Raw genomic sequence first — 27284 nt, 5'->3', positions numbered from 1 at the left:
AGACTAATAAAGGTTATCTTATCTTCTTCAGGTCATGTTAATCCACAAATGTTGAATCGAGACAACTGTGCTTTTTATTTGTTGCATTTGTTGGGTGGGGGTTGGGGGGGCGTATTGTTTTTGGAGAGCCTTCAAAAATTACTATAGCATGTATGCTATTCTGCTAATCATTCAATTAGTGTCTCAACACACTTTTGGGAGCATTTTGTATTCTAGTATGTCATCGATATCCTAAAAGTTGGGGTGTAATCATTCATGTTGTGCCATGTACATATATTTGCGATGGTTATGAACCATAACAAATGATAAAATAATGGAAACACAGAACAGTATCAAAGTAAAATGAACTTTATGCCTTTAAATGCTGTTGTATTCAACAAAAGAAGGAGAGTGGTTTCCTAAACAAAGTTTAGGATGTTGCGTCTCCGCACGCGCGTTTGTTGAGAAGACTGTTCCAAAGCCCGTGCTTTCCAACTGTGTGTTGTTTGCCATTAGAGCAATAAAAGTGGTGTGGTGCCGCACTGTGAGGAGTTGTTGTCTCGAAGGCTCCTCCTATCTGCACAAATTGCCGGCTGCTGAGCTCTGATGGATGTTTGTACACTGGCCCAAAAACACAGATTCCACTTAAAACCTCCCAGCTCCATTATCCCTGAAAGAAATTGGGCAAGAGAAAGAAGCTGTCTGTTGCTCCCTTACCTCCATCATCTAAAAGTGTTTTAATTAAAGTGTGCTGGCCCCAAAACACACCCACCCACGCACGCACATGTAGTAAGAGGTTCATCCAAATTTGCATGGCATGCTTTCTAAGTGAACCGCCATCTCTCGCGCTGGTGCCATTCTCTCCCCACCCCTCACCCCTTTACTCTCCCCTTGCCCGCCCTCCCTGTGCCTCAAAAGTGACAGGCTGGTTTTTTTTTTCCGCCAGCTGATGTTTGAACACCGAACAATCAATGCTGGGCAAAGAGAAAGAGCGTGGGTGAAGGGTGGGGAGGAGCAAAACAATTGGTTATTGACTGAGAATTCAAAGTCTGAAAGGCTGGAGGCGAGATTCGAGCAAGAGGACAGAGGGAGAGAACAAACAGAGAGAGGGCGTGAGAGAAGCACCGTGACAATTGTGGTCCATGTTCAGATGTGTTAGCGTTTTGTTCACGCTTGTGTGCACCTGCAAGCGTACCCACTTAGAGTTTTGCATGGAACTTCTAACAAGGTTCCGCACGGCTTAAATTGTGGAGCTGTTGTCTCACTGATATCTCAGATGCTCTAAAGTTGTCTTAAGCTAACTGGAGGACACTTGGACTTCCTGGTCACATGATGTGGACTCACGACGTGATCACCATTTAGAATGTATTCTGATTATGTATCAATTCACAAAACTTCAACTCTGGACAATTTCAACGACAAAACTGAAACTTGATCGTGGAACTTGATCGAAATAGCGAACTACGATTAGCTTGAAAGCTGTGACCTCACATATGTTCAGACTTTTTCAACTGCTAATATGACGACATGTATCACCTCAGGCGCACTAAAGAGAGGGACCGGCACACTAATCACTCAACTGCAGTATGTTATTTTGGTCTTTATTTTTTGCCTTCCTCGAGCCATACATAATTTCTTTCTCTCATGCATCACTGGCACACTCATTGCTTTTGACATTTTTTCTTGCCTTATGGTCACCTCAAGGCAAATGGTTGTGTGCTGAGAGGTTTGAAGACCCAAACATGTTTTTTGCTGGACATGTTTGGATGTCGGGGAGATTAATGACGACTGTATGTGTCACTTATGGTGCCAGTTCTTTTTTTATTTGACCAAAAGTGATTTGCCGTATAATGGGCTAGTGAACTTTATTGCCTGATATCGGCCGCACAGTAATGGCACGAAGGCTTCAGTCACGTACTTGAATATGACCTGTGGGTTCCAGTTAGCACTTATAGGTTAGTGAAAACATTTATTAGTCGTACAGAATCTGTGTGAAGAAATTCTTTGGATAACTTGAGATGCTCTGTAAGGATAAATGATGGGTGACTTTGAGGTTTAGAGAGTGTACTTCAACTATTCCACCACCATTCATGAGAATCCGACTGATCTTGGCTTGAGAGCCTCCCAAATTTTCACTCCTGCTTGCCATTGCGTTCTGCGTTCCTCTTTTGCTTTGCACTAATGTGTGAGCAAAAAGTCTGTCGGGGGGCGGGAGTGGGCTAGAGGGTAGTGGAGAACTGCTGGTGTTCCTAAAATAGAATATTGTAACTCTCTAAGTAGATTCTCTTGTTCTAAGCTTGTGGAATAACTGATCTTGTCGAACTTGATACATTTATAACACCGTGAAAACGTACCTGCCCACAGTGTCCTTGTTGAAAGTCTCCAAATATCCACCTCCAAACATGTTTTCAATGTATTTTATTGAACGGTGATGTGAAATTGAAGTTGGAGAGCTGTGGCATTGTGGTATTGCCATGTTTGAATGTGAAAAGCTTGATGGAATGATAAATTGAACAGAATGATGGAATTTGTTTATGTATCACTGGAGTTGTATAAAAAACGAAAATTCTTCTGCTAAAATGCATTACTGCTCAGCCGCTGTAGTCTATCTCCTATTGGAAGACAAAAAGGTAACTCTGCCAAGTGCAACATTATTTCTCCCTTCTAGTTTACACCAAACTGCAAATTTCATTTTGGTTTACTGTGGTACCGTCCTGCATCAGCTACTGTACACAAATAGTTACAGTACATCATACCATACCAGAGACAATGACTTAAAACAATTAATACAAGTGGCACACTGCTCACAATGCAAGAATACAAGAAAGGATAACAACAGACTTCTCAGAATATTTCAATGTAAAATTGCTCCATCCACTACTGTATTCAAATCTTCATCAGCCTGATTCATTTGGACAGTGCCTATTTTATGGTTATCCTGAACTTATAGTGGAAGTTGCACTGACTTGACAGACACAAAAAAAATTTGAAAAACAACAAAAAGGATGGAAGATGGTGTCATTCCTATGAGAAAAAAAAAACTTTTGCCGAAATGTCAGTGGGTATGTGTCGTATTGAGCATGTCACGGGATAATGTCAGGATCTTAGCTGCCTGTCCAATGAAGGTCATCTGCTCCACTCCTATTTAGAAACGTGTACTGCTGTGGTCTGTCTGGAAGGCTTTTATTTGACCGGATTTCTGGCAGGTCGAACCACAGAACAGTTCTCCACGCAAATGCCGAAGAACAACAATCATTTTAACTACCCCTGTGTATGTACATGTTTTCAGAAAGCAGCGACTACAGTGATGCCGAGGTTCTTCCGGACTCGTATCCATCAGCACCAGTAGAACCTCTCCCGGAATTCCTGCTTGAACCGGAGGATGCTTTTATCGTGAAGAACCGGCCCATTCAGCTCCGTTGCCGGGCGTCACCTGCCACACAGATCTACTTTAAGTGCAACGGGGAGTGGGTCAATCAAAATGACCATGTCACAAGAGAGAGCTTGGACCAGGTCACAGGTGAAGATCAAAGATGCCCAGTGAACAGAACTACAGACCCACAGCAATGTCACCTTGTATTTTACAGACCTAAACAGCATACTCCATTGCAAACAGCATTTCCAACGACATGTCCCATTAGCTCTTTCGAGGTTTTATGTGCACGAAAACTGCATTTGGCCTGCAGCCAACTCGTTTTGCATTATCGCTCTCTATCGCCGTCTCCCCGCAGGCCTCGTGGTGAGGGAGGTGGACATCTCGGTATCGAGGACCCAAGTTGAGGAGCTGTTCGGGTTGGAGGACTACTGGTGTCAATGTGTAGCATGGAGCTCAGCCGGCACCACCAAGAGCAATCGCGCCTACGTCCGCATTGCATGTCAGTTTCGGGCAACCTTTTTTAATCATGGCTTTTTTCCTGTCATCTGTCAAGTGTACGTGCAAACTGACTTGCTGTCATCCAGTATGACTGTGTGAGTTGTCTTGTGATTGACAGTCCCGTTGTGAAGGTACAAAAGGAGAAACTGACAGAATGAAAGTTCATCTATATGCTATACACATCAGTGATACGCTGAATGTCATTAGGGGGCCACAAAGCAACTTTCGCCAACTGCAGATCTGCGTTTCTGCCCTGTAGACTTGAGGAAAAACTTTGAGCAGGAGCCACTGGGCCGAGAGGTGCGGCTTGAGCAGGAAGTCCTGTTGCAGTGTCGCCCGCCAGAAGGCATGCCCACCGCTGAGGTACAACTCTCTTACATCACCACTGTCTACGTATGTATCATTGCGCATCTGTATATTCGACTGAATGTCGTCCCTCCCCACAGACGTTTTGTGTGCCCAGAACATTGGTCAGATAGTTGTGTGGAAAACATTCAATTAACATTCAACAAGTTCAGCGATCTCACGGTAGTTTACCACATGGAGCAGGAATGAAGAATTTCATACCTAATTAAGCTTTTTGGTCCCATATATGAACAGTCTGATTGGACTTATCTGAGAAGACAGAATTATATTCATTACTAAAAATATATAGACTGGGATATATTTTTTCTGTTCACGAATGTAAGAAACAACTTTTATGTGATGTAAGAAATAATTACCGGTAATGTGCTTCAGTATTTTTTCACAGTTATCATTTCGGTTCAAAAACTTCTACTTACAGGTGTGGAAAAATGACAGAAACAAACAAACAAACAAAAATAGATTTTGTGAATTGCCATTTCTATAAATTTAGGGCATCAGTCGTATAAACCTTACACAGGGTGGTGCTTCAATATATTTACTTATTATCTATGTCCTAGCGAGAGCTGGTGGGAAAAGATCTCTTTCCATCCATTTTCAACAAAACTTATTATTGATTTGGAAGGATGTCCAAGATCCTAGTGATGGCTTCACAGGTGTAATTCTGAACCAAGGATGACGCCTTCATAGTAGACAAAATAGCAGTTTGGGATTTTGAAATAATTGGAACATGCCCGATGCTTTGCAACAAAACATCTTTTCCATAAATGTGTAAAGTTGGAATAATGAGTTTCTGTTCCTTTAAGGTGGACTGGCTGAAGAACGAGGACGTCATTGATCCTTCGCAGGACTCCAACTTTCTGATCACCATCGATCACAATCTAATAATCAAGCAGGCCCGACTGTCAGACACGGCCAACTATACTTGCTTGGCTCGCAACGTGGTGGCCAAAAGACGTAGCAGCACAGCGACGCTCATTGTTTTCGGTAACGCACAGTTTCCCTGGTCTTTATTGTTTACACACGTTTCGATATGATAGAAAAAAAACAAAGTATTCAAATGTTTTGCAACTTAGCGTTATTATTGATGTGCTGTATTGTTTCGATGCAGCTCTTGTTGTGGATTAAATAAGTGTATTCTAGGATGGAACTGTTACATGCCCATTTATGATGTTTTCATGTTGTCAACTGAAAGAATGCTTAGGCCACCCTTTTGTTGTTTGTATGTCAGTGAGCGGCGGATGGTCATTATGGACCGAATGGTCCGAGTGTAACACAAAGTGTGGGCGGGGCTGGCAGCGACGAACACGAAGCTGCACCAACCCCGCTCCCCTCAATGGAGGAGCCTTCTGTGAAGGCCCGCCCTTCCAGAGAGTGACCTGCACCACACTGTGTCCAGGTTAGCATGACGGGCTCATCTGTTGTATTTCTAGTGCCCCGTAGTGCGGCAACTTCTCAAATAGGGCTGCCACAAATTAGGATGATTTTGCTCATCGACTAGTCACGAATAGTAGTCACCGTTAGTCGACTAAATGGATCGTACGTAAATCGCAGCAGATCGCATCAGTAAACAGCTGCTCTTATAGAACTTTTATTAGCTTACAGCTTGAATTCTGTAGGGTATGTGCATATTAAAAATGAAGACAACTTAGATGTACATTCAGATTCAAATAACTTTACAGCTTGTATCGGGATTCCTCACGTTTATAAATGGTGGCGGTAGTTAGTTAGTTAAATTGAAGGCAATACCGTGGACTTAAGATTTCTTGATGGAAATGTTTAGTGCATTTTGAAGTTAAAAACTATACACTATGCATAGTTGCTCTATGAGTGCTGGCAACCAACTATCAATTCAAAAAGAAAATACTGGTAAACATATTTTACAGTTCTCAGGCTTTTTGTTTTTTATTTCACCTTTATTTAAACATTTTGATTTTTCCTTAGTCCATATAACTTAAATGATCAAATTGATCTACCCGATCAAAACGAGGTACTGTAATGAAGATTAGGAGGAATGTATTAGATGTATGTAATGTCGTACATTGTAGCGAACTGGGTTATGTGTGTTTTATTGTTGTGATGCCGTTGAGTGGTCAGGGCGAACGTCACGTTCGGTTACGTTGAGTGCTCCTTTTTCTGAGTTCAGCACATGATTCTGAGTGCGGGAACGAACGAGAGAGCGAGCAAGCGTGTGCTACTTCATGTTTCAACGTCACAATGGTTTGGACTCTTTAATGAGTTTGGTCATGTGATGTTTGCAAGCTGAGACGTAATTAGTCATTACCTGATCCCTGAGCAGCCGTGATTTGTTTTGAGCCTACAACAAGCGGCATGTGAAAGCGCTATAAAATAAAGACTTATTATATCATATTGTAAAATGTCCACCCCCTGCGTTGGATACAAATGGGTGGCTTTTGTTGCTTCCTTCATATTCCATAGATGCAGTAATAATCAGAATGCCGTGCTCCTAGTGGGGTCGCATAAAACCTATTAGTGTGAAAAACATTTTTGACTTAATAAAGAGAACTTAAAAAAAAAAAAAAAACTTAAAAGTCCAGTTTGGATTCATAACTCACCCAATCACATCAGGATCACTATGTTACTTAGATTGCTAAATGATCAACTTTCTCTTATGATATATTGTTATGTAATGTACTGAAGTCATGCTATCATGATGGTGTGCTGCTTCGCTTCATTTTCTTTCTTACGCCCCATAACTTTTGTCATTCCAGTGGATGGAGGCTGGACAGAATGGGCCAAGTGGTCTGCCTGTGGCACAGAGTGCACCCACTGGAGAAGCCGCGAATGCCAAGCGCCTCCACCCAGGAATGGAGGCAAGCACTGCAGCGGGAGCATGATGGAGAGCAAAAACTGTACTGAGGGGCTCTGTGCACGCCGTAAGTAACCTGAATGGATTGTGTAAAAGTTAAAGTCATCTTTCAACCTTTAGTCTTCCACTGGACCATAAATACCCGCTAAATCTGTGAGAAAGTCTCAATAGCTTTGTATCTGAGAGAATATAGATGTTCTAAGGCAGCCATCAGGACAAATCCTCTTCGATTATATTTCTTGCCCCAGGTGGTCATTCAAATCGAAATAGAACTTCTTTCAGAAAGTGATTTCTTTGCACAGTTAGACCATTTTGTAGAATGCAGTGCATGTCCAAGTGATTTTGTACAGAAATGTATTCCCCAAGGTGTGAAACCTCTCGCAACATGAATCCTGCAGAGAGCGATGAGAAAAAATAGAGACACAGCCTAGACAGATGTTACAAGAAGGAACATGTTCGTTCGCAAAAGTGAGAAAGCAGACGAGCCACATCCAAAAAGCACAGATGGAAAGTGAGAGACGGTGAGAGAAATAAATATGGCACATCAGAGTCGAAAAATTAGCGCAGTGTAAAGCATATGAGAATGAGTCAGACTCAACCTGACACCGAGTGTGCGCCCCGTGATGAGCAGGGAGAGATTCAGATGACAGCGCATTAGAGTCAAAAGCGCACATCCACAGAGGCCGCACACACTTAAGAGACATACACGAAAAGACACAAAAGCAACACGCCCGAGCATTCGGACAAACCTACCTAAATGCAACTGTGGGGGTTCGGACGCATCCTCCGAGGAACAACGGAGCTTCACTTTCACTCTGAGAAATACACGTGATTGCTGACACAAACCGTCATGTGTAGCGCAGCAGATTAAACAAATAGACTTTGTGAGCTAACACAACACAAGTCTCCGGAGGTCGCCAGGAAAAGATGCACTCAAGTTATTTTGACACAGAGGGAAGATGAGCATTCCGCTAGAGATGTTGTGTGACCGTGTCATTTGGGACACGACAGATCACTGATTGATTAGATTTTTTTCATTTTAAACGTTATTATTTGGCTCTCTTGTGTCTCATTTGTCTTTCCTTTGAGGGTAAACAAATGCAGCCGTCATAAATGTCACTCTTTGGGCAGAGATGTGTTCCTCGAGCGGCGGTCCTTGGTCTCTCTCAAGGCCTGTTGAGTGTTGATTTACTTCATATTAAGAAACTACTGCACTAAAACATTAATTCATAAATGGATACCATATGATTTTTTTCCCTCAGTATAAATAACACGTACCCTGACTGTTCTACTCTTTGAATAAAAACACTTCATTCAAGCGTTAGGGAGTGCAAAGGGTTATGATGGAGGGGTGTTGCAAATCATGAAGACCTGCCAAGTGGTATGATAGCATTGTTTTATACATGTCCTCGGCTAGGCTTAGTTTCAAAATCAGTCCTTGGTCCTTGGCCTTGGCCTCAGAGGCAAGTCCTTGGTCCTTGGCCTCGGAAAATTTCTCAAGTTCTTGGCCATGGCCTCGGAGTCAAGTCCTTGGCCTTGGCCTTGGCCTTGGCCTCGGGTTGCCGGTCCTTGGACACAACACTGTCTTTGGGTGGCCTCTTCCACTGTTGAATGATTGGGAGTGGTAGGCAACCACCAAGCAAGGATTTAGACTCTTGGTCACTTAATTGGGTATCCCCCACCCCATCCCCAGTTGAGAGTTACTCTCCGTAAATAATTGTTGGCTATGACTTTGTGTACTGAGTGTACTGATGTGTGTATATTGGTGTTGTAATATAATATCGAAAATGCTCCCGCCAGTAGTGAGATGTGTATAAAATGGGATGAACGCGATTCCACTTTTTGCAGGGAGAATATAAAGTTGTTAGCAGCCTTGCCAGCGCCATTTCAATCCTCTCCTTCACGCACCACGTACAAAGCCATTTCCTGCCACCGTCAATGTTTGTCATTCTTTTGATTGCTGTTCTCGATAAACAGGAAAAGAATGACACTGGCCTTGGAATAGGGCTTGTCACTCACATTTGAAACACTGACTATTTTTTTTTTGGAATGTAGCTCTATTACTCTTGATTTTTTTTAATCTTCACTTAAGAGAGGCACTTTGCTGTGTATTCTGTTCCTGTTTGATTTGCAGTACGTGTCGTCCATTTATTACATTTGAAATTTCTTCGGTCTTCTGTTTTTTTCTTCTGTTCAAACAGATAAAAAGGTTTCAATTGAACATGCAAGTCATCGTAAGTTCAACCACCATTTTTTTTTTACTTCCATCCTCAGTGTGTTGTCTGGCATCCGTATGGTCCTAACATCTGTGTCGTGTACAGCGTAATCTTTAGCTCCAATTCTCCTCAAAGTGGATGTCTCACTTTCCTTTCTCAGCTTCACATCTTGCTGCAATTGAGAATTAATCGAAAACCAAATTATGGAATAAACGTCAAGTCATCGGGTTCAACTAACAAGATGTCTACCCCGACCTGTGAGGTGGAAGCACAACCCAGTTGATTTGTTCAGCTAATCTGTGATTTGGTTTAAAGTTAAAGTGATGCTAATTCCTTTAGCACAATGTGACATGGACTCAGGGGAGTGCAGCCTTAGTAATGCACCTAATTCCCCATTGTTCCGTTTCTGGTAATAAGTGCGGACGGCTGTCGGATTTGGTTCCATCGTGCCAGATGAGCATGGAGGCACTCCTCTTCCAGCAAGTCTGCCTCTGGCTTTCCTCCCCTATTTTTCCTGCATCTCCTTTAAACTTCGGCTCTTATTCTTTGTTGGCTTCTTCCTTTGCCCTCTCAATGAATAATAAGCATATCGATCTCCTCTCCCTTTTGGTCTACCTTGGCTATTAATGCAGTAAAGGAACACTATGAGACCGTTTGACCACATTTCTAATAATAAAGATGCTTATAATAAAGATAAGAATAACACGGTTATCCATTTAAATTGTATCCTAGCTTTTAATAAGGATAATAATATCTCTGTCCATGTGATTTTGGTGGACCAGCCAGGACACCGTCCGTGTTGTTACTTTTTCAGAGTGGTGTGCAAGGTTTGTACAAACTCTGGAACACTCTGAGATATGGTTTTAAAAACACATGATTTCTTAACAGAAATGTTCTGTTGCATCTGGCTACATTAGTTTGTGACCTCATCATTGCTCATAACATATTGGACCATGTTTCCTACAAAAGTAATCCATAAATTAATAAAACTTCTTATCTGAAGGATAGTGCTTTCTGTGAGGAGTTTCCAGGAAATTGAAACTGACACAATGCATCTTTTTCACAAGTTGGGTGTTATGGTTGATAGATATGTGCTCGTAGCGCCGGGTATCTATTCACCTGTTCCTTTCAAACGGAAATTGTCAAAGTGGTACTTTGCCGTTGCTGAAGTGCACCTGCACGCAGATGTTGGGCCTTGCATAATTAGATCATTTAAAGCCCGGCGACATCAGTGTTGGGGTCTGGGACAGTGACAATTGATTTCAACATAAAGACTTCTATATGTTGAAATTCCCATTCTGGTCATTGCTGGTGGCGTTACGCCCCTCTTACGCTTCTGATACGGCGGCTTCAACGCCTCATCGTGCATTGATACCTTACACACAGAAGAGTGTGGAAAAATGGGAAAAGGCCGGCACACATCCACTGTGAAATCTGAAAGCGTCTTAATACGTTCACCGGTGCCGATTGTCAACAAATTCATTTTTGTCCCTGAAGCTTTAAAATAAGTTATAATTCACAACTGTAAGGGGAGCCAAGGTGCAAATAAAAAGCACAATTATTCCCAGTTGTTGCTTTTAGTAGTTGGGGTTGAGGAGGCTGCGTTGAGCCGTCTAATCCCAACCAGCAATCAGCCAGCAGGAAGGAGATAGAGCCCAGTGGGAAGCAGGTGAACATAAGGCCAACATCTTTTATCCATCTTGCTTTTATGTCTTCGACCGTTTGTCATTGTTTCTTTGCTGCATGATCCTCTTAAACACAAGTCCGGTGGAATTCTGAAAACATCTGAACAGGCGTATTGGCAGATCCATGAAATCACAAGCCTGTGTGTAGACTAGAATTGGTACGGGTCGCGGGGATTGCTCCGCCTCCTCCTCCCTAACTCCAGTCTGTGAAGTGATCAGCTCGACAATGTTATTCCAAATAAGCAGATGGAGGAGGAAAATCCTCTGTCCTCATTTTAAAGTTGAAACCAAAGCTGTGCTTGGCTCTACCTCAATTAGTGATAGTTCTACTTTTAGTGCTCATCCAGGTTCTTAGCAAATGAATCAAAATCTAATCAGGACTTCTCATATTTACTGAGCGGTTCTCTTTCTCTGGTAAGAAGATTTAAGTAGGGGACTTTCACACTCGCACCTTGAGGCTGAATGAATCAAACTTTACTTTGTTGCCCCCATTGATGTCGTGCATTGGGCAACAGTCAACAACAGACTCAAACTCTGGTGTGGACGAGGTCAAGCAACCGCAAAAGGTCTCCCGTGGTTCAGGTGGACTTGGCCAATCGAGTGCCTGAAAGCGGTACTTTAGTAAAAGTACGAGTAACCTCACAGCAAATACTTGTAACGTTGGTCATAGTTAGTCACCTTGTGGAATGGTACATGTGTAAAAGTCTTACACTGTAGCAGTGCGTCCATTAAAAGATGTTTCTGATTACCTGTGTCTTAAATTCATGATTTCCCTCAGCCAGTATTCCTACCACCTCAGTACAGGCAGGACTATTCTTTGGCTTTGTGCTCAAACAGTTCATGGATTACGTCAACAACCAATCTCTTTGCATTTTGTAGTCACAAGTAACAAAGATAGTAAGGGGGGATATATCATAGTAAAAGTTTATGAAGTTTATGAAAACTGAAATTTGAAAGAAATATAATTTGTGAAAATCCAACCTAAGTCATTTGCATTACTTCTGATTGTACTCACATGACTAACACTCGTCGACCTCTTTCCCTTTTAGTCATCTTAAAATGCTTAAGTTTTTGTGCTAACTTTTTCTCAAACATTTCTCAGCGCTGGCGCCAGAGATGGGTGTAGCAGTTTACGCTGGTCTGGTTGGGGCGCTACTGCTGTGCATGATCCTGGTGCTGTGCGTAGGCGTGCTGGCTTACCGCCGCAGATGCAGCCACCTGCACGGAGACATCACAGACTCTTCATCTGCCCTCGCCGCTGCCTTTCACCCTGGCAACTACAAGCCTCCCAGACAAGGTCAGTTGACACACACAATCATAACACTCGCGGTGTTATTTCCCGTTTCATTTTTTGCTCCTTTTGCTCCTGCTCACAGTCGCATGTACTCACGTTTTTATTCCACTTCCAGCTCTGCTTTCCATTTTTAATCGGGAATTCTTTTTATACCATGACACAATTTTCTTCTCTCACGGAGACAGTTCTCCCTTCTTTACCACATTACATATTTTAGAGTTCAGAGCATTTGTCGTGGTATCTCCTCTCTTGTTCTGGCCATCAAATATTAATTGGCAACATTAATCCATTTCACTTGCACCACTTTTTGCACTCTCAGCTTGGGCTGTTTCATTTCTGCAGATAAGAGAAGAGCCTCTCTTGATCTTGTGTGTGTGTGCGTGTGTGTCCACAGATAACCTTCACCCTCTGCATCCGTCCGCTCCTCCCGACCTGACGGCCACAGCGGGAGCATTCCGTGGGCCGCTCTATTCCTTGCAGCAGGGTGTTAACGAAAGCCACCACAAAATCCCCATGACCACCTCCCCATTGTTGGATCCCCTGCCCAGTCTCAAAATCAAGGTGTATAATTCCTCCACGCTATCGTCGCTGGAGATCCCCGCTGATATGTGCTCAGGAGACGGCGACATCCTCAGCCTGAAGTCGGTGGGCACCGGCGGGAGGGAGCGACAGTTCCATAGCCACACGCTGTCCAGGGAGCCTGGGCTGAGTACCAGCGCCACCTTGGGGCACCTGGGGGGGCGCCTCACCATCCCGAACACAGGTAGTCACCGCAAGCATTAAAATTGTTCAAAATGTACTCAACTCATAATGAAATTGGGAGACAGTCTGAGACATTACAGGTTTAAATAAAGAAAAATAGTATGTAGAGAGCCAAAAAATTACCATCGTCCATCTAGTTCCCATTGGACTTCATTTGGGCAAATTCCCTTGTCGGAATTTGACAAGTGCTGGAAGGCGCTAAAAATGGCTGGTTCAAAGGAAAATGGCAGATTTGCTGTTGAATTTCAGGAAATGGTCCATGAGATTTTTGCATGAATCCTATGATGACAGACATGTTGTCACGTTTTGCGTGATGGTCGTTGTAGGACCCCAAAAAGCAGGGAGGCAGGGAGGAGCAGGGTGGATTGACCAAAATATATTTAACAAAAAATACACACAAGAGTACAATGAAAAAAACACTAAGTCAAAGTACTAAAAAAAAATTGCCTGGAAATCACAAATATCAAACCAAACTATAACAGGAAACAAAACATGACAGGAGCACACGTATGCTCACATTCTCACAGCTCACAACGACCCAACAAAGATTGAAAGAAACTCAGGAGACAACGAGAAACACCCGGACAAGACACAAGGGTTGAGGGAGCTAATTGGTTACACACAAGGAACACTGATAACGAGAACAGGTGGTGAAAAAAGGGCACATGAGGAATCAAAACCAAACGTAACCAGACCGAAACATAACTCATGTCCATCAAATGTCATGTTTACCAGTGAAATCAGGCCAATTTTTCTAACTTCTCATGGGGTGCTACAGATGTCCTGTTCACATCCCCTAAATACACATACCAGCAAAACTAAAATTGGGAGTTTTCAGGAATCTCGAGAAACTCAGAGATCAATTCGGTCCCTGGAAGAATAGCAATGAAGCACTGTTGGTTGGAGTCCTTCTGTGGCCTCAAAATGTGAAATGTGTGCAATGCTTAGATGAACTATAATGTCACTCAGATGAGCGCAGACCTGTCAGTCTGTATGTTAACAGGCCACTCACAGAGGATGATGAAAGATGACTGCACTCTACCATTTTAAATTCTGTAGTGGGGTAAAATAGCAACAGAAAAAGAATCAATTTCAAAAACCACATAAATAATTCAACGGTATTTGGCCATTTTTATTTTTTATTAGCATGCTACTTCCTGGTTTAAGAAAACTGATGTTGGACAGATGGGACTCAACCATTTGCATTCCGCAGCATGGGGAATGTTTCGATTGGAAATTGAACAGCAATGGAGGCAGTCAACCACATTTTTTTTTTTGCGACAAGGTTGAATGGTCCGTTCCTCATCACATGTGACAATCCTCCACACAATTTCTTCAAATTGACAATATAGGTTTTGGCTCATATGGTTACATTTAAAAAATATATAATATTTCCAAAGAATCCTTAAAAATAATAACATGAACAAACTGATGAATCTACACAGATCTAATTCAAGAATTGCATGAAAGAAACTTCATCACCACAAATGTTACTCAACAATTCTCTATATTATTTTTTACAGCAGCGTCAAGTTGCTTTGCGTCATACGGCAACATTTGGTTGCCGTATTCAACTACGTGAGGAATACTAAAATAAAATACCAGCAAATATGATGCAGTACAGCTACACCACAAACATCATCCAGATATAGGCTAGTGTATATTTACCATATTGTCAAATGAATACCTCTCTTGACAACATCAATCAATACTGAGCATGAAGAAAATTTTTAGACACCTTTTTTAATGAGTATGCCATGTGATTGGTCAGTTCATTTTAAGATTGTTTGTATCATCAGTGTACCCGCCTATAAATATACTGTATATAAATGTATTTATGTGAACAAGTCTGTCCTGGATTAAACAAAAGCAACCTTCTTCTATAGGTGTGAGTTTGCTGGTCCCGCCTGGCACCATCCCCCAGGGGAAGTTTTATGAAATGTACCTCATTATCAGCAAATGGGACAAAACGACGTAAGTGCCCGTGATCTCGTCTTCATTTCTTCAAGCCCACGTGGTGCGCTACACAACCTCGCTTCAGTCAGAAATGTTTTTCCTCATGTTATGACTGTGTCAGGTTTGAAAAAAGCACAGCTCTGCCTTTTGAAGTTGAATGTGATGTTTTGGCACCTCTTGATACGACCTGATGTGTGGTGTTCACAGTTTGCCATCTGAGGGCAGTCAGACTGTGCTGAGCCCCGCAGTGAGCTGCGGTCCGTCTGCTTTGCTGCTCAATCGCCCTGTTGTCCTCACCTTGCCACACTGTGCCCAGCTTGACACGCCAACACCTGACTGGACACTCACACTGAAGACGCAGACACACCAGGGAGCATGGGAGGTGAGACCGCTTCGTGTATGAATGAGTCAAGTGTCTCTATTGGGACCCACTTCATTCCTTTGTCCCCCCTCCCCCCCACCCCCACTTCAGGAGGTGCTGACGGTGGGAGAGGAAAGTTTGTCTTCTCCGTGCTATCTACAGTTGGAGGAGGAGTGTTGTCATGTTCTCATGGAGCAGCTTGGCACGTACGGCCTGGTGGGTCAGTCGTGCCCCCCCCAACCGGCTTGCAAGCGCCTACAGTTGGCTTTGTTCGCACCCCGAGCGCCATGCCTCTCCTTGGACTACAGCCTTCGCATATACTGCATCCATGACACCCCTCATGCACTCAAGGTGGGAGATGGAGTCTCTTTTCTGTCTCGCCTGTAATTTTCTATTTTCCAATTTCTTCCTTTCCTTCCTTTGTGCTTCATTTTGTTTGTTTTTCATCTCACGTTATGGTATCAGTGTCACTTAATGTATATCCATCCTCAAGTAGTGGCCTCAACTTTAGTCGACACTCTGGGCCCCGTTTCCGGCGCAGTTTTCCTTCTTTTGGTATTTTTGCAGATGTTTGCAGATGCATATGTTTAGAAGGCACTGCAAGTTGAACTCCACTTGTGGGTGATGTAAAGTTGGCCAGGGCAATCAGATGTGATGTGAAGGGGGCACCTGGAGACCACCTTCCACGTCCATCTTTGTTGTCCATGTACACCTCCAAAAATTGGTGGTGCCAATAGGTAGCTGTTATTGCCTTGACATGGATGGATGAGTTGAGAGACAGACACCATAGGTAGAAAAGATGGGCACAATGTTGGAAACAACTGCCAGGACGAGACAGACCATTTCTAAGTTATTATGAATGAATGCCTCTCATCAGTTTTCCAAGTGTATTTCATGTTCCAATCCGTACAAAATCGATGCTGGAAGAAAACCCCAAAGTCTTGTCTGCATCCAGGAAGTGCTGGATCTGGAGCGGAGTCTCGGTGGGGTCTTGCTGGAGGATCCCAAGCCGTTGCTGTTTAAAGACAGTTACCACAACCTGCGTCTGTCCATTCATGACATTCCTCACACTCACTGGAGAAGCAAACTCCTGGCCAAGTACCAGGTGAGTTCCCTTAGCCCTTCCATCGAAACACAATAAGGTGAATAGCGGAAAGACATTGTGACATTGACTGTGTTACAAAATACAAAACCTCATCAAAGCTAAAACGTCTATGATTGAAATTCACTTTTATGATTATTTCTACCAGGAGATCCCATTCTATCACATTTGGAGTGGCAGTCAGAGACCTCTGCATTGCACCTTCAGCCTGGAGAGAAGCAGCCTAGCTGTGTCACTGCTCTCTTGTAAAATCTGTGTGCGACAAGTGGAAGGGGAGGGACAAATCTTTCAGCTGCACACCGACATCCAGGAGGTAATGTCAGCCATCGCTTACTCGATGAGAGATCCGCCCCGTGAGATCCTCGCCGCGAGATTGTTCTCAACCCTTTTCTGCTATTTGTTCTTCCCAACGCAGACTCTACCACCTCACTCGCCGCTCCCCGCAGCAGGCTCCTGTCTGCCCTCTTCTCAAGTAGGACCATATGCCTTCCGCCTGCCTTGCTCCATCCGCCAGAAGATCTGCGCCAGTTTGGACGCGCCGAGCGCCCGAGGGTGTGACTGGAGACTATTGGCACGCAGTTTAGGCTTTGACAGGTGAGCTTTATTTTGTCGAGATCAGCAATGGACTCAAGTAGTGTTTCCTAATTGAGCCGGGGCGCATATTTTACATTGGGAAACAAAAATCGCACAACACACCACTAAAAGTCAAACGTTTCCCCAACACGTTGCTCCAGATACGGGATTAATTTGTAATACCTTGTCCATACTGAAAAATCCACAGACAAAGACTCTGAATTGAATTTTCCTTTTATGGCGTTTCCGCTGACTAGTTGTCTAATTGTACCCCCCACTGCCCCCCAGGTACTTGAACTACTTTGCAACAAAGCCCAGCCCCACAGGAGTTCTCCTGGACTTATGGGAAGCTTGTCACCAAGGAGACGCAGACCTGGTCTCTCTGGCGACGGCGCTCGAGGAGATGGGCAAGAGTGAGGTGCTGGTTGTCATGACGACAGATGGTGATTGTTGATTGGTGAAGGAACAAGAACATACAGTAAATGTGACAAATCATAAACATGCCTATGAAAATGTCCACTGCGACACAGATGGCAAAGCATTTTAGTTCCTTTTCCCTGTACTCTATTACCTCTTGGACGCATCTTCATAAACTCATTTGCATAACCACTGGGTTTGAATCCTCCATAGCGGTGTGGGGGATTTGAAATCAGTTTTAAGATGTTTTTTGTTTGGGGGAAAAGAAAAGTAAAAGTGTCTGTAAATGACCACGTTAATGTACTGTATATAAATAGAGCTGCTTTCAGGGTAGAAAACAAAAAAAAAAGAATGTGTTCAGCCCCCTGAAGTATGAACAATAAAACAAAAGCAGACGTGGGATTACCCATGTTTGGGTAGCAACATGGAAGTGCATGATTGAACACCATCACACCTCGGGACAGTCGCCTGATTGTTTTGTCACCGATGCAAATCTCCATTGTCATGCGTGCGAGCACCGCGGGCTGCAGACGCACTCCAAAAAGAAAGCGGTCATTAATCGGCTCTCGCTCACGACTGTCTCGCATTTCTCGCTTATTGGTTGCGGACGAATCAAACGAGGACGAAAACAAAGCGTTCGGGTTTGAGCGTCTGGCTTTGGGCTCTTCTTATCTCGTCAAGTAGAATGAGTGACTGTTTCTATTGTACTAGCAAAATGCCTCAAAGCCTTGGCGTGCACACTATATCATTGCAACTGGCAGGGGGGTGCCTGTGCGTAATCTCTCCTCCCACTTTGCCGCACTACCATCCGCTGAGAATAAATTGCAAGAGTTTTCTGGTCATCCTTTAAAAGTTTCCTTTGGGGAACGCTCTTTAAGTTATCATCCATATTTGGGATCGTTTATCTTTGCTGTTCTCTCTTCGCTTTTGTTTTGTCTGTGTACTATTTCTACTCCAGTGTAGGAGGCCATGAAGTAGATTTAAGCACGCAGCAGGCCGCTCAGTCTTTGGGAACAACACCATTTTGTACTTTTAATGTGTTTTCATGCCACTGTGAGACAGAGGAGCCTTCAAAGTCGAACACGATCAGTTACAAGCTGCAGAGTGATCTGGTTCAGAGTCAGTTGTGCCATTAATAAACTTTGCATTCTTAACTATCACACAAACTTAGTGTTATAATACACGCAATGATTTTTTTTGAAGAGGAACCTATCAAATGTCATAAAGCTTAGCGACTTTCAAGCATCAGGCCAAAGCCCTGTCTAAAATAAAAGTGATGCTGTGCCGCCACCTTGTGGCAGTGATAGGCAGTGTTTGACTTTCTGACTTTTCAATAATCGTGGCAGGCTTGAGTCCCGAGCCCATGTGTATCACTGGATAAATCTGGTTTAAAAAAAAAACCCTGAAACTAAATAAAATAAACAATGTCCAAATACCCACTCTGAGAGAGATCAGGAAGGTGTTGACAAGATGACACCGTCAATTGTGGCAAGACTTACTGGAGCCGTTTACGTCTGTCTGAGTTGCATAAGAACACATCTTGTGTTTTGTGGTACTTTTTGTTTATTGACTTGCATAATACAACAAAATCTACATAATAACATGACCATAAAGGAAAATATTGTGCAGGTGGCATCAGAAAACCAGGTGGGGTTTAGGCAAGATAAATATACAGTACATGTCGGTACAAAAATATATATACAAGAGTATACAAGAAACGTCAAGAAATTAAGAAAAATAAAAGGTGCTTCTCTCACAGCATGTGTCAGTTTAAGAACGTGATAGTCAACATTTTTGGTGGGGGAGAATGTTGGGAATTGCTCTCAATTTACCCACAATAGGTGAAAATATGCCAAACAGAGAGAACATATTTTAAAAAATGTTATATTGTTCAACCCTCTGAACCCCCCCCCCCACCCCCAACATGCTTTAAACAATTTTCCACTTATTAAAATGCAGAAACTATTCCTTAGTGCCTGTTCTCATTCTCGCTCTGTCCAAAAATTTGGAGACTATCATACCATATCACTCTGAGGAAACCAAAATAAGACTCTTCCGCACGCAGTTTTTCAATTAGGATTATATAAATAAGTAATTGGCCCTTGCTGTAAAATTGACACCTAAAGTAAAAGATTATTCCGTTTCAAACCATTCAACAAAACCATACAGAAGAATCAGCTGCTTGTTTAGAACATACGGAGCGGCATAAAACAATATTGATAGGCATATATTTTTTCTCTGCTTTGTGGGTACATGGACTATAATGGAACCTACATAATTAGGGACCTTCTCTGCCTCTTTTTCTTCTTCATTATGTTGCATCTCTTTGAATGTGCCGTTCGTTGGCAAACTTCTCCAGTAATTTTAATGCTATTCATTTGCCATTTTCATTTCAGCTGCATACCTTTTAGCTTAGCATCTGCTTGATAAATAAGCAAGGAGTAGTCCTTCGACGCTCACTGAGCTGACTTCAATAATTTTTTGTTTTGTTTTTCCCAAGGGATTATTGGTTGAAATTGTATCGCTTTTAAGGGGTTCCACTTTGGAGGGTCCACTGTACGTCAGAAGAGGCGCTTAAATGTGCTGTTGGAGTTCACAAATAAAGTTGTCAGAATAGATTAGCTATGCCTTGAAAAAATAAGGCAGGAAACGGTTCACACTTTGGCTATGTTTAAGTCTCTTCTCATTCTATCCTCCCTCTGTTTTCTAAACTGCCTGTTTTGTGGCCAGGACCCTCAAGCTATTTTTATCATCAGTGTTAACTACCATCCATGTTTTCAACGATCGCGAGCAAGGAAACACGATGATGTCTGTTACATCTGAAATTGTAACAATGTTCGCAAAAAGAAAAAAAAAGTGTTTATATCTTTTAAATTTCAAAACCAAAACACCAGAAGTATCCCTTCTGCAGTGTCATGTCACTGATTGAATGGTTTGGTGTGCTTGTGTCTGTATGCTGTTTTATTTGTGCTCGGCACAACCCTTCACACCTCACCTTTAATATGTATAAATTTATTTGTGCGGACATTTCATCTGGTCTATCTAATGCTTGTGTTTGTGTGTGTGTGTGTGTGTGTGTGTGTGTGTGTGTGTGTGTGTGTGTGTGTGTGTGTGTGTGTGCGCGCGCGTGCAGTGGTTAGGCGGGGTGTACATTTTTAAGTGCTATGCAAGAGCAAAAGAAAAGCATCTTCACTTCTCTTGCCTCCTGAAGAATAAATCTATTTTTTCAAATAAGAGCATAACACAAAACAGGGTTTTTGATTTTGTATCAAACAAAAAGTGGCGCAGGATTGCAAAACTTTTTTTCTTTCTCTCTCTGAGGTGCAACTTTCTGGATTGGATAATTGGATCAAGGTCATGGACGCTTTTAGTGGCTTTCTTGTTGCAGAGACTGGCTAATGAAGACCAGTATTTATTCTCTCAGATCTTTTTGGATTGTTCAATGTAGCTCTGATACTGTTGCTCTGTTGCTGCAAATGGACTAAACTCCTCTTTGTTCCTGTTCAAAAGTACTTTCTTTAAAAAAATAAATAAAGAATCAAAAAAAACATTTTTTTACAAAAACAAATGTTTAAAGAATATGTATTTCCGTGACATTTTATCTCTATAAAATACCAATTGTAAATAAACATTTAGCCTTCTTACCTGTAATTAAATATAATTTGTATGCAATAAATTATATTTCTTAGCTTAAAAGCAGCCTCTGTGTGGTTTGTTGTTGTTCTGAAACCTGACATGATATCACAGGTATATATCTCTCTTCTCTTCTTCCTAACCGCTTGATCCTCACTAGGGTCGCGGGGGGTGCTGGAGCCTATCCCAGCTGTCTCCGGGCAGTAGGCGGGGGACACCCTGAATCGGTTGCCAGCCAATCGCAGGGCACACAGAGACGAACAACCATCCGCGCTCACACTCACACCTAGGGACAATTTTGAGTGTTCAATCAGCCTGCCACGCATGTTTTTTGGAATGTGGGAGGAAACCGGAGCCAGGTATATATTATTTATGTAATTATTGATGAAGTAAAACAATGATAATGAATTATTTTATTGTACAAAATAACTATTTTGGATTCACGTTTTTACATTATTATTGTTTATACAGTAAACATCACTTGCAAATGACCTCAGCCATCTGTACATTGTAAAAATCAAAAGTGATCACTGAGCACAAAAGGTCATCACTTCTGTTTGATGGAGGTATGTGACGATTCATCACATCGCAAGTGCATACAAAGTAACGAGTGGTTTTCATATGGAAAGCACTAGAGGTTTTACAATGCCAAAGGTAGTGGCAGTGTGAAATGTTATTAAACAATAAAATAAAATCCACCTTCCGCCCCTTGTCTTTACCAAACAGGCACCGCCACGTACGTCATGATGAAAGAGGTAAATGATAAATGCAGCAATATTCAGAAAAAAAGTGTATAAGTGCAGACACATCTATTTGTTGATTCACACTTTATACTGCAATTTCCACCGAAGCAGTTGCTTCTTGATGAGCGAATTAATAATCCAATACACAGTGACTAGACAAATCATCTGTACCATGTGTCACTGTTGTACTACTGAGATAGTCTTTGGTAACTTAGGTGGCTTTCAGTTCCAGCCAGATGAAGGAGTTAACTAATATATTATAATGATTCATAATGTTACTAATAAAAGTACATGTATGTTTATTTAAAATCAGTGGCGGGCCGTGCATAGGCCTTCAATGACATCACATACAGTACATTAACACAATATAGGCTCGTCAGGCAGCACTTAATTTCGGGGGCATTTAAAACCACCAAGTATGCATTCACAATCAAGAGCAGGAAACTAAATTTACAGATATTTTCAAAAATAAAAAGATTTTAAAAATACTAAATAAAATGCCACCCAAATTACGCTGTGTGATCATAAACTGTTACACCTGCGCTGCAAGAAGGAGAGATAACGACGCTCGTTCCTACCGACTGCTGTCAGGCTGCTGAATAAAAATAATAACAATAATAATAACAATAATAATAATATTTAAATGATGTGAAACAAATGTAAAATGTGAAAAACAATTGTAAATAGCACTGCGATTTATCAATTTTGTATTTATATTGCACTTAATTGAACGGTGTTTGTTTGATTTTTTTTTTGTGTTTGTCTGTTTTCTTTTTTCTACCCATATTCTTGGTGCTGGAGGCTGTAAATTTCCCCAGTGTGGGACAAATAAAGGATATCTTATCTTATCTTAAACAAGTCTGTCCAATAAATTGCGCAATGTCGCAGTTTCATGTAAGACACCAACCACACAATAACAAACTATTCTTTGAAAATAAAATTAAGAGATGATTTGCATTTTGAGAATAGGCTATACAACAGCAAATAACTGAAAATGTTGAGCAGTTGAGATTGAACGAATTTTAGTGCACGAAGCTGACTACAATGCGCCATTATAAATTGCAGGTGAGCTGATCTGTTTGGTACATTTTTGTATCTTTGTCATTTTATTTCGTGACCATTAATACTACCGAAATAAAATAACAAGAAGAAATGTAAAATAAAATTCATTTACTCACCAATGTAGTGCCTGTTCACTGAGCTGCAGATCTATGCGAGTGTCTCCAAACGTTTTTAAAGGCACCGTAGCTTGTAAGTGCCAAGCCGTGCTCTGATGTTTCCTTGCTGCCTTGGTAAAACAACTTAAATTGGTAAATCCATTGGAAGGTCTGTCTTGAAAATTGTTTGGAAAGTAGTCCTGCAACCAGATCAACGTCTTCTCCTTCGGCCATTCGGTCAAAATGCAGCAACAGCTCCCTCTAGCAGGGGCTAATCCAATCACCGAACGCTCAAGTCCAGCGTCGACGTAAACCCTTCAAACTGGCCCTGGTACGCAGACTCATGATCTGATTGGCTATTGCAAGCTGACTGTGCCCGTTCATTTACAGCGCACAGAAGCCTGTGCTATGTTTAATCTGAAGGCTCCGAGCAAGTTTAGTTTACCTGGCAAAACAAGCTATCTGAAATATGATTGGTTAAAAACTCTACCATAATAAATAAATTATTTATGAGTCAATCTTTTTAAAAATAACATTGAAAGCCACTCGACTACGTGGAAATAATATGACGTAAAGAATACAGAGATTAATTTTGACATATTTATGAAAATAAAATAACAAATAAAATGTGTTATTTAAATGTACTTTTCTGAGAATGTTTAGGCCAGCAGAGAAGGCCTTGCTGGCCCTGACGGAACGCCACTGTACACAACGGTTGTCAGGAGTTACGTATGTGTGCTCTGAAGTATGGGGGGGAATATTTTGAGCGCTTCCCTGACAAGTGCGCTCAACGTTGCCCTTTGCTGCCCTCTTTAGGCTATTGCCGTAAGTGAACACAATTTTTCAATTACACCCAAAGATTTCAACAACAAAGCAAAGATTGAAAATTAACGTTTCAGTGCAGAGGTAATAGAAATAATACAAAGAGAATCAACAACGTGAAAAATAAGATGAATGAGAATAATAAATACAAACAAAAGAGATTTGACAGGTTTATCTCAATTACAAATTTGTAAACGTTCATTTCACAAGTTCAATTTAAAAAAATGAAACATTGGACCAATGCATTCAAGTTATTGTTGATTTTTTCTTATGTACTATTCTTTTTTTTAAATCAGTTCCACTTTTTGGTTGAATTCAAAAAATGTTTTTCAAGATATTCTAATTTCTTGAGCTCTACCTGTACATATACGCATCTATAAGAGTAGCGCAATGGTAAAATGACAGAAAATCCTGCATATGGCTCGCAACCAGTTCAAGGTGTACACCACCTCACCCAAAGACAGCGTGGACCGGCTCCAGCACACCCATGAATCATGTGAAAATAAGGGCTGCAAAAAATGGAGGGCTGGATGACATAAAACCAGAATTTGTCTCTTAAGGGCAAGGGTGGCTTCAGGATTTTTTTTCCTCCTGGGGCTAAAAGGAGCGTATTGAGGGCTACAAAAATAATGTATACAGTACACATATTTTGCAAGATCAAATAAATGCTGGAGGGGTTTAGCTGAGGCTACACAGATTTCGGACCGGGCTATATGCCACCAAGCCACCGTCGCACAATCCCTGAATAGTGGAAAGACCAAAAAATTAAACAAACAAACAAAGATCATTTGTCACAGTGTGCGGCCATGTTGGACTCATACCATATTTTTCCTTAAAGTTAATTAAAGACACCTTTAACAACATGATTTCCTGTGCGGTCACGTTGTACTCATTTCAACATGTAAACAGCCAGCCACAACATTATAACTGCAGCTAACGGCACGGTTTGACGTCCAAAATGAGAACACGATCAAATACTGTGCTGTTGTTTTACAACTGAGACTTTGAAATACACATTCATTTTACCATGTTTAGTATTATTGTGGCTTTGGCTTGCACTTGTGTAAAACTGTATTGCATCATAACGGGGGCGTGTCTGCTAATTAGGTGCCGTGTCTGCTAATTAGGTTACCTCAGCTAGTTGCATGAAAGAGTGAAACATGCGCGGAGCAACTCTCAGCATGACATGGTACAGTCGTACACTAATGTAAATTCCAACCACAATACTAAAGATAGCTTCATTTATTCAATGGTGTCCCTTTAAAAAAGATATAGCAAAAATGTCAGCGGTGGACAGTAAACTATTTGTGTGTTGAAATTCACAGATTTTCTTTTCAGCTATCCTAAGATATTTGCTGATCTATTTACTGTTTTTGTTCTCAGGCCAAAGCAATATATATTGCTTTGCCACCATCTTGTGGCATTTTTGTGCAACAATGCTAAAAGCGCTTCACTTGGTGTATTGCTGCTATCTGTTGTCATCTATTGGTGACCGTAACTCTTTCTTGGGTTGGTGTCAATTACCGTACTCATGCATTTTCATTATTTATGGCACGGCCTGGTCCTACGGTGTTCACTTTTGTGCAATACTGTATATTGCAATGCTCCTTCAGAGCTTTAACGATGCATAATATACATAATCAGATAATATGTACAAGAACGAGGGAAAGAGCAGATCCGGTCGTAAGTCCCAAAGCAAGGAAGAAGGACATGACCACTCCGGTGGCCTCTGCCAGCTCCCGGGGCACAACCTTGGGCCCGTAGATCATCGGCAGAGTCCCCAGGTAGCCGTTGGAGAAGCCTAACAGGGAGTTGAAGACAATGGGATACACATCGTGAGTGAAGAGCACAATGTGGAGGTGGTCCCTGGGCTGGTAGTTGCAGAAGATGATGAGAGGTACCAAGACGGAACGGCACACAACCAGCGCGGGCAGAAGTCGGCTGGTGGGGCCCGGTACCTGCAGCCAGGCGGTGGACTGCCTGCCACAAAAGTCTGCAACGTTATACAGGAGGAAGCCGGCAAGGGGAACAAAGTAGGTGTTGGTCCACGGGCTGCCGCTGTCTTTGTCGACGGACTGGATGCCGGACAACAACGCAGGGAACACCATGATGGTCACGCAGAACACGTAAAAGACACTCATTCCCAGAACCCACGTCTTCTGGAGAATGGGCTTCAATTGAGGTGTTTGGGAGGGTGCCGTTTCTCCTCCCGCGCTGCTCTCTCCTGGAATGGTGATTGAGGCAGCCATCATGTAGTATCTGCGTGAAGGAAAAAAACATCTTGCATGATGATAAATATTTCACTGATCATCACAGACGATATTTTTAAATTCATGCGGTCGACTGGTTAGCACGTCCACCTCACAGTGCAGAGGTGCAGGGTTGGATTTCGATTCCGGCCTTGCAGTGTGGAGTTCACACGTTTGTTTATATTTGTATTTTTTTGCAAATCAAGTGTAAATATAGGTGATAGTGATTTCCTATGCGGATGGCTGCGTCGTTATGATTTGGAAAAGGGGACGTTTCTTTCTTCAAGCAGTCATCGGAAGGTTTTGAGACAAAATGAATAACTATTAGAACTGTTCAGAAGTCAATCCGCCTTGACCAAAGCCTTTAGCATCAGTCAAACAAAAACAAGCCCAAAGCTACCGCTCGCTGGTGAGGTGGCTTTTCACAAAACATTTTTAATAATGTTTTGTAATATGTTCTTGAGCTGCTGTTGCATGTGAATTCTCTCTTCTGTCTGACTAATGAAGGATGAAGTTATCTTCAACCCACTCAAAAGGGGCTGTTCATTCATATCCACATTTTCTCTTCATAAAATACAGTATGTGTTCATTTAATTAAGGAAATGACAGATAAAGCTTGTGTATGCATATTTGTGCACCTTGAGAAGGCCAGCTTGGGGAGCAAGAGGTATGCAAAGATGCAGAGCAGGATGAAGATGTCTGCGGTCAAGAAATAGCCCAGGGCGCTTTCGGTAACGTCCTTTGCCAGTGCAATGTCTGCTATTGATGCAACAGCACTTAGTGTTCCTCCCATAGCCTGACCTATGTGACACAATGGATTACATGGTCAGTCACTGAAACCACTTTGCAAATTAAACAGACAAAGACTTAAGACAATAAGAACATGATACAGTATGCAGATACAAGGACGTTAACTTACTGACTCAAAATGACCTTAACATTTGCTTTTGAGGACTTGTAAATGGGCAGCATGTGGTTCGAAAGAGGTTCTGACTTATGGGGTTTGAATCCTCCTGTATGGAGTTTGCATATTCTCGCCATGCTTAGGTAGGTTATCTCTGGGCACTCTGGCTTCCTCCCGCATTCCAAAAAACGTGCATGGTGAATTAATTTAAGACACCAAATTGTCTTTGCTCATTTAGGTTGCTATTGCTCGATCATTCTGGGCGAAGCGGCAATCAAATAAAAAACAAACAATGTACGTATCTGCCCATCCTGCATAACATTGCGTAATATTTGAGACAGCACACTCGAAAGCTGTTTTGCGA

At 42.1% G+C, this 27284-nt stretch overlaps 2 protein-coding genes across 8 annotated transcripts in view; one reads left to right on the top strand and one right to left on the bottom strand.

Moving 5' to 3' along the window:
• Positions 1 to 20413, top strand: part of unc5b (unc-5 netrin receptor B) — a 46664-nt gene extending 26251 nt beyond the window's left edge. Inside the window, exons 2-17 of one of the 2 annotated variants that reach the window (XM_052079592.1) lie at positions 3269 to 3499; positions 3711 to 3854; positions 4113 to 4216; positions 5023 to 5203; positions 5448 to 5615; positions 6949 to 7113; positions 9248 to 9280; positions 12050 to 12244; positions 12636 to 13004; positions 14890 to 14977; positions 15167 to 15341; positions 15432 to 15671; positions 16276 to 16425; positions 16571 to 16735; positions 16838 to 17016; positions 17284 to 20413. In XM_052079592.1, the coding sequence (XP_051935552.1) occupies positions 3269 to 3499; positions 3711 to 3854; positions 4113 to 4216; positions 5023 to 5203; positions 5448 to 5615; positions 6949 to 7113; positions 9248 to 9280; positions 12050 to 12244; positions 12636 to 13004; positions 14890 to 14977; positions 15167 to 15341; positions 15432 to 15671; positions 16276 to 16425; positions 16571 to 16735; positions 16838 to 17016; positions 17284 to 17449 (2753 nt within the window). In that variant the 3' untranslated portion in view covers positions 17450 to 20413. The remainder of the gene's footprint in view (positions 1 to 3268; positions 3500 to 3710; positions 3855 to 4112; positions 4217 to 5022; positions 5204 to 5447; positions 5616 to 6948; positions 7114 to 9247; positions 9281 to 12049; positions 12245 to 12635; positions 13005 to 14889; positions 14978 to 15166; positions 15342 to 15431; positions 15672 to 16275; positions 16426 to 16570; positions 16736 to 16837; positions 17017 to 17283) is intronic. The other variant, XM_052079593.1, reaches the window with a different exon arrangement.
• Positions 1 to 27284, bottom strand: part of slc29a3 (solute carrier family 29 member 3) — a 91314-nt gene that overhangs the window by 57651 nt on the left and 6379 nt on the right. For 4 of the 6 annotated variants that reach the window (XM_052079625.1, XM_052079628.1, XM_052079624.1 and 1 more), the window contains exons 6-7: positions 26655 to 26817; positions 23925 to 26026 (exon numbers count right to left, since the gene is read on the bottom strand). In XM_052079625.1, coding sequence (XP_051935585.1) covers positions 25408 to 26026; positions 26655 to 26817 — 782 coding nt within the window. In that variant the 3' untranslated portion in view covers positions 23925 to 25407. Of the gene's footprint in view, positions 1 to 23924; positions 26027 to 26654; positions 26818 to 27284 lie in introns of those variants that run through there. The other 2 variants (XR_007964711.1, XR_007964712.1) reach the window with 2 other exon arrangements.

This window comes from Hippocampus zosterae, chromosome 11 (genome assembly GCF_025434085.1).
Source record: "Hippocampus zosterae strain Florida chromosome 11, ASM2543408v3, whole genome shotgun sequence".
Lineage (NCBI taxonomy): Eukaryota > Metazoa > Chordata > Actinopteri > Syngnathiformes > Syngnathidae > Hippocampus > Hippocampus zosterae.
This window is presented reverse-complemented; position numbering and strand designations above follow the sequence as displayed.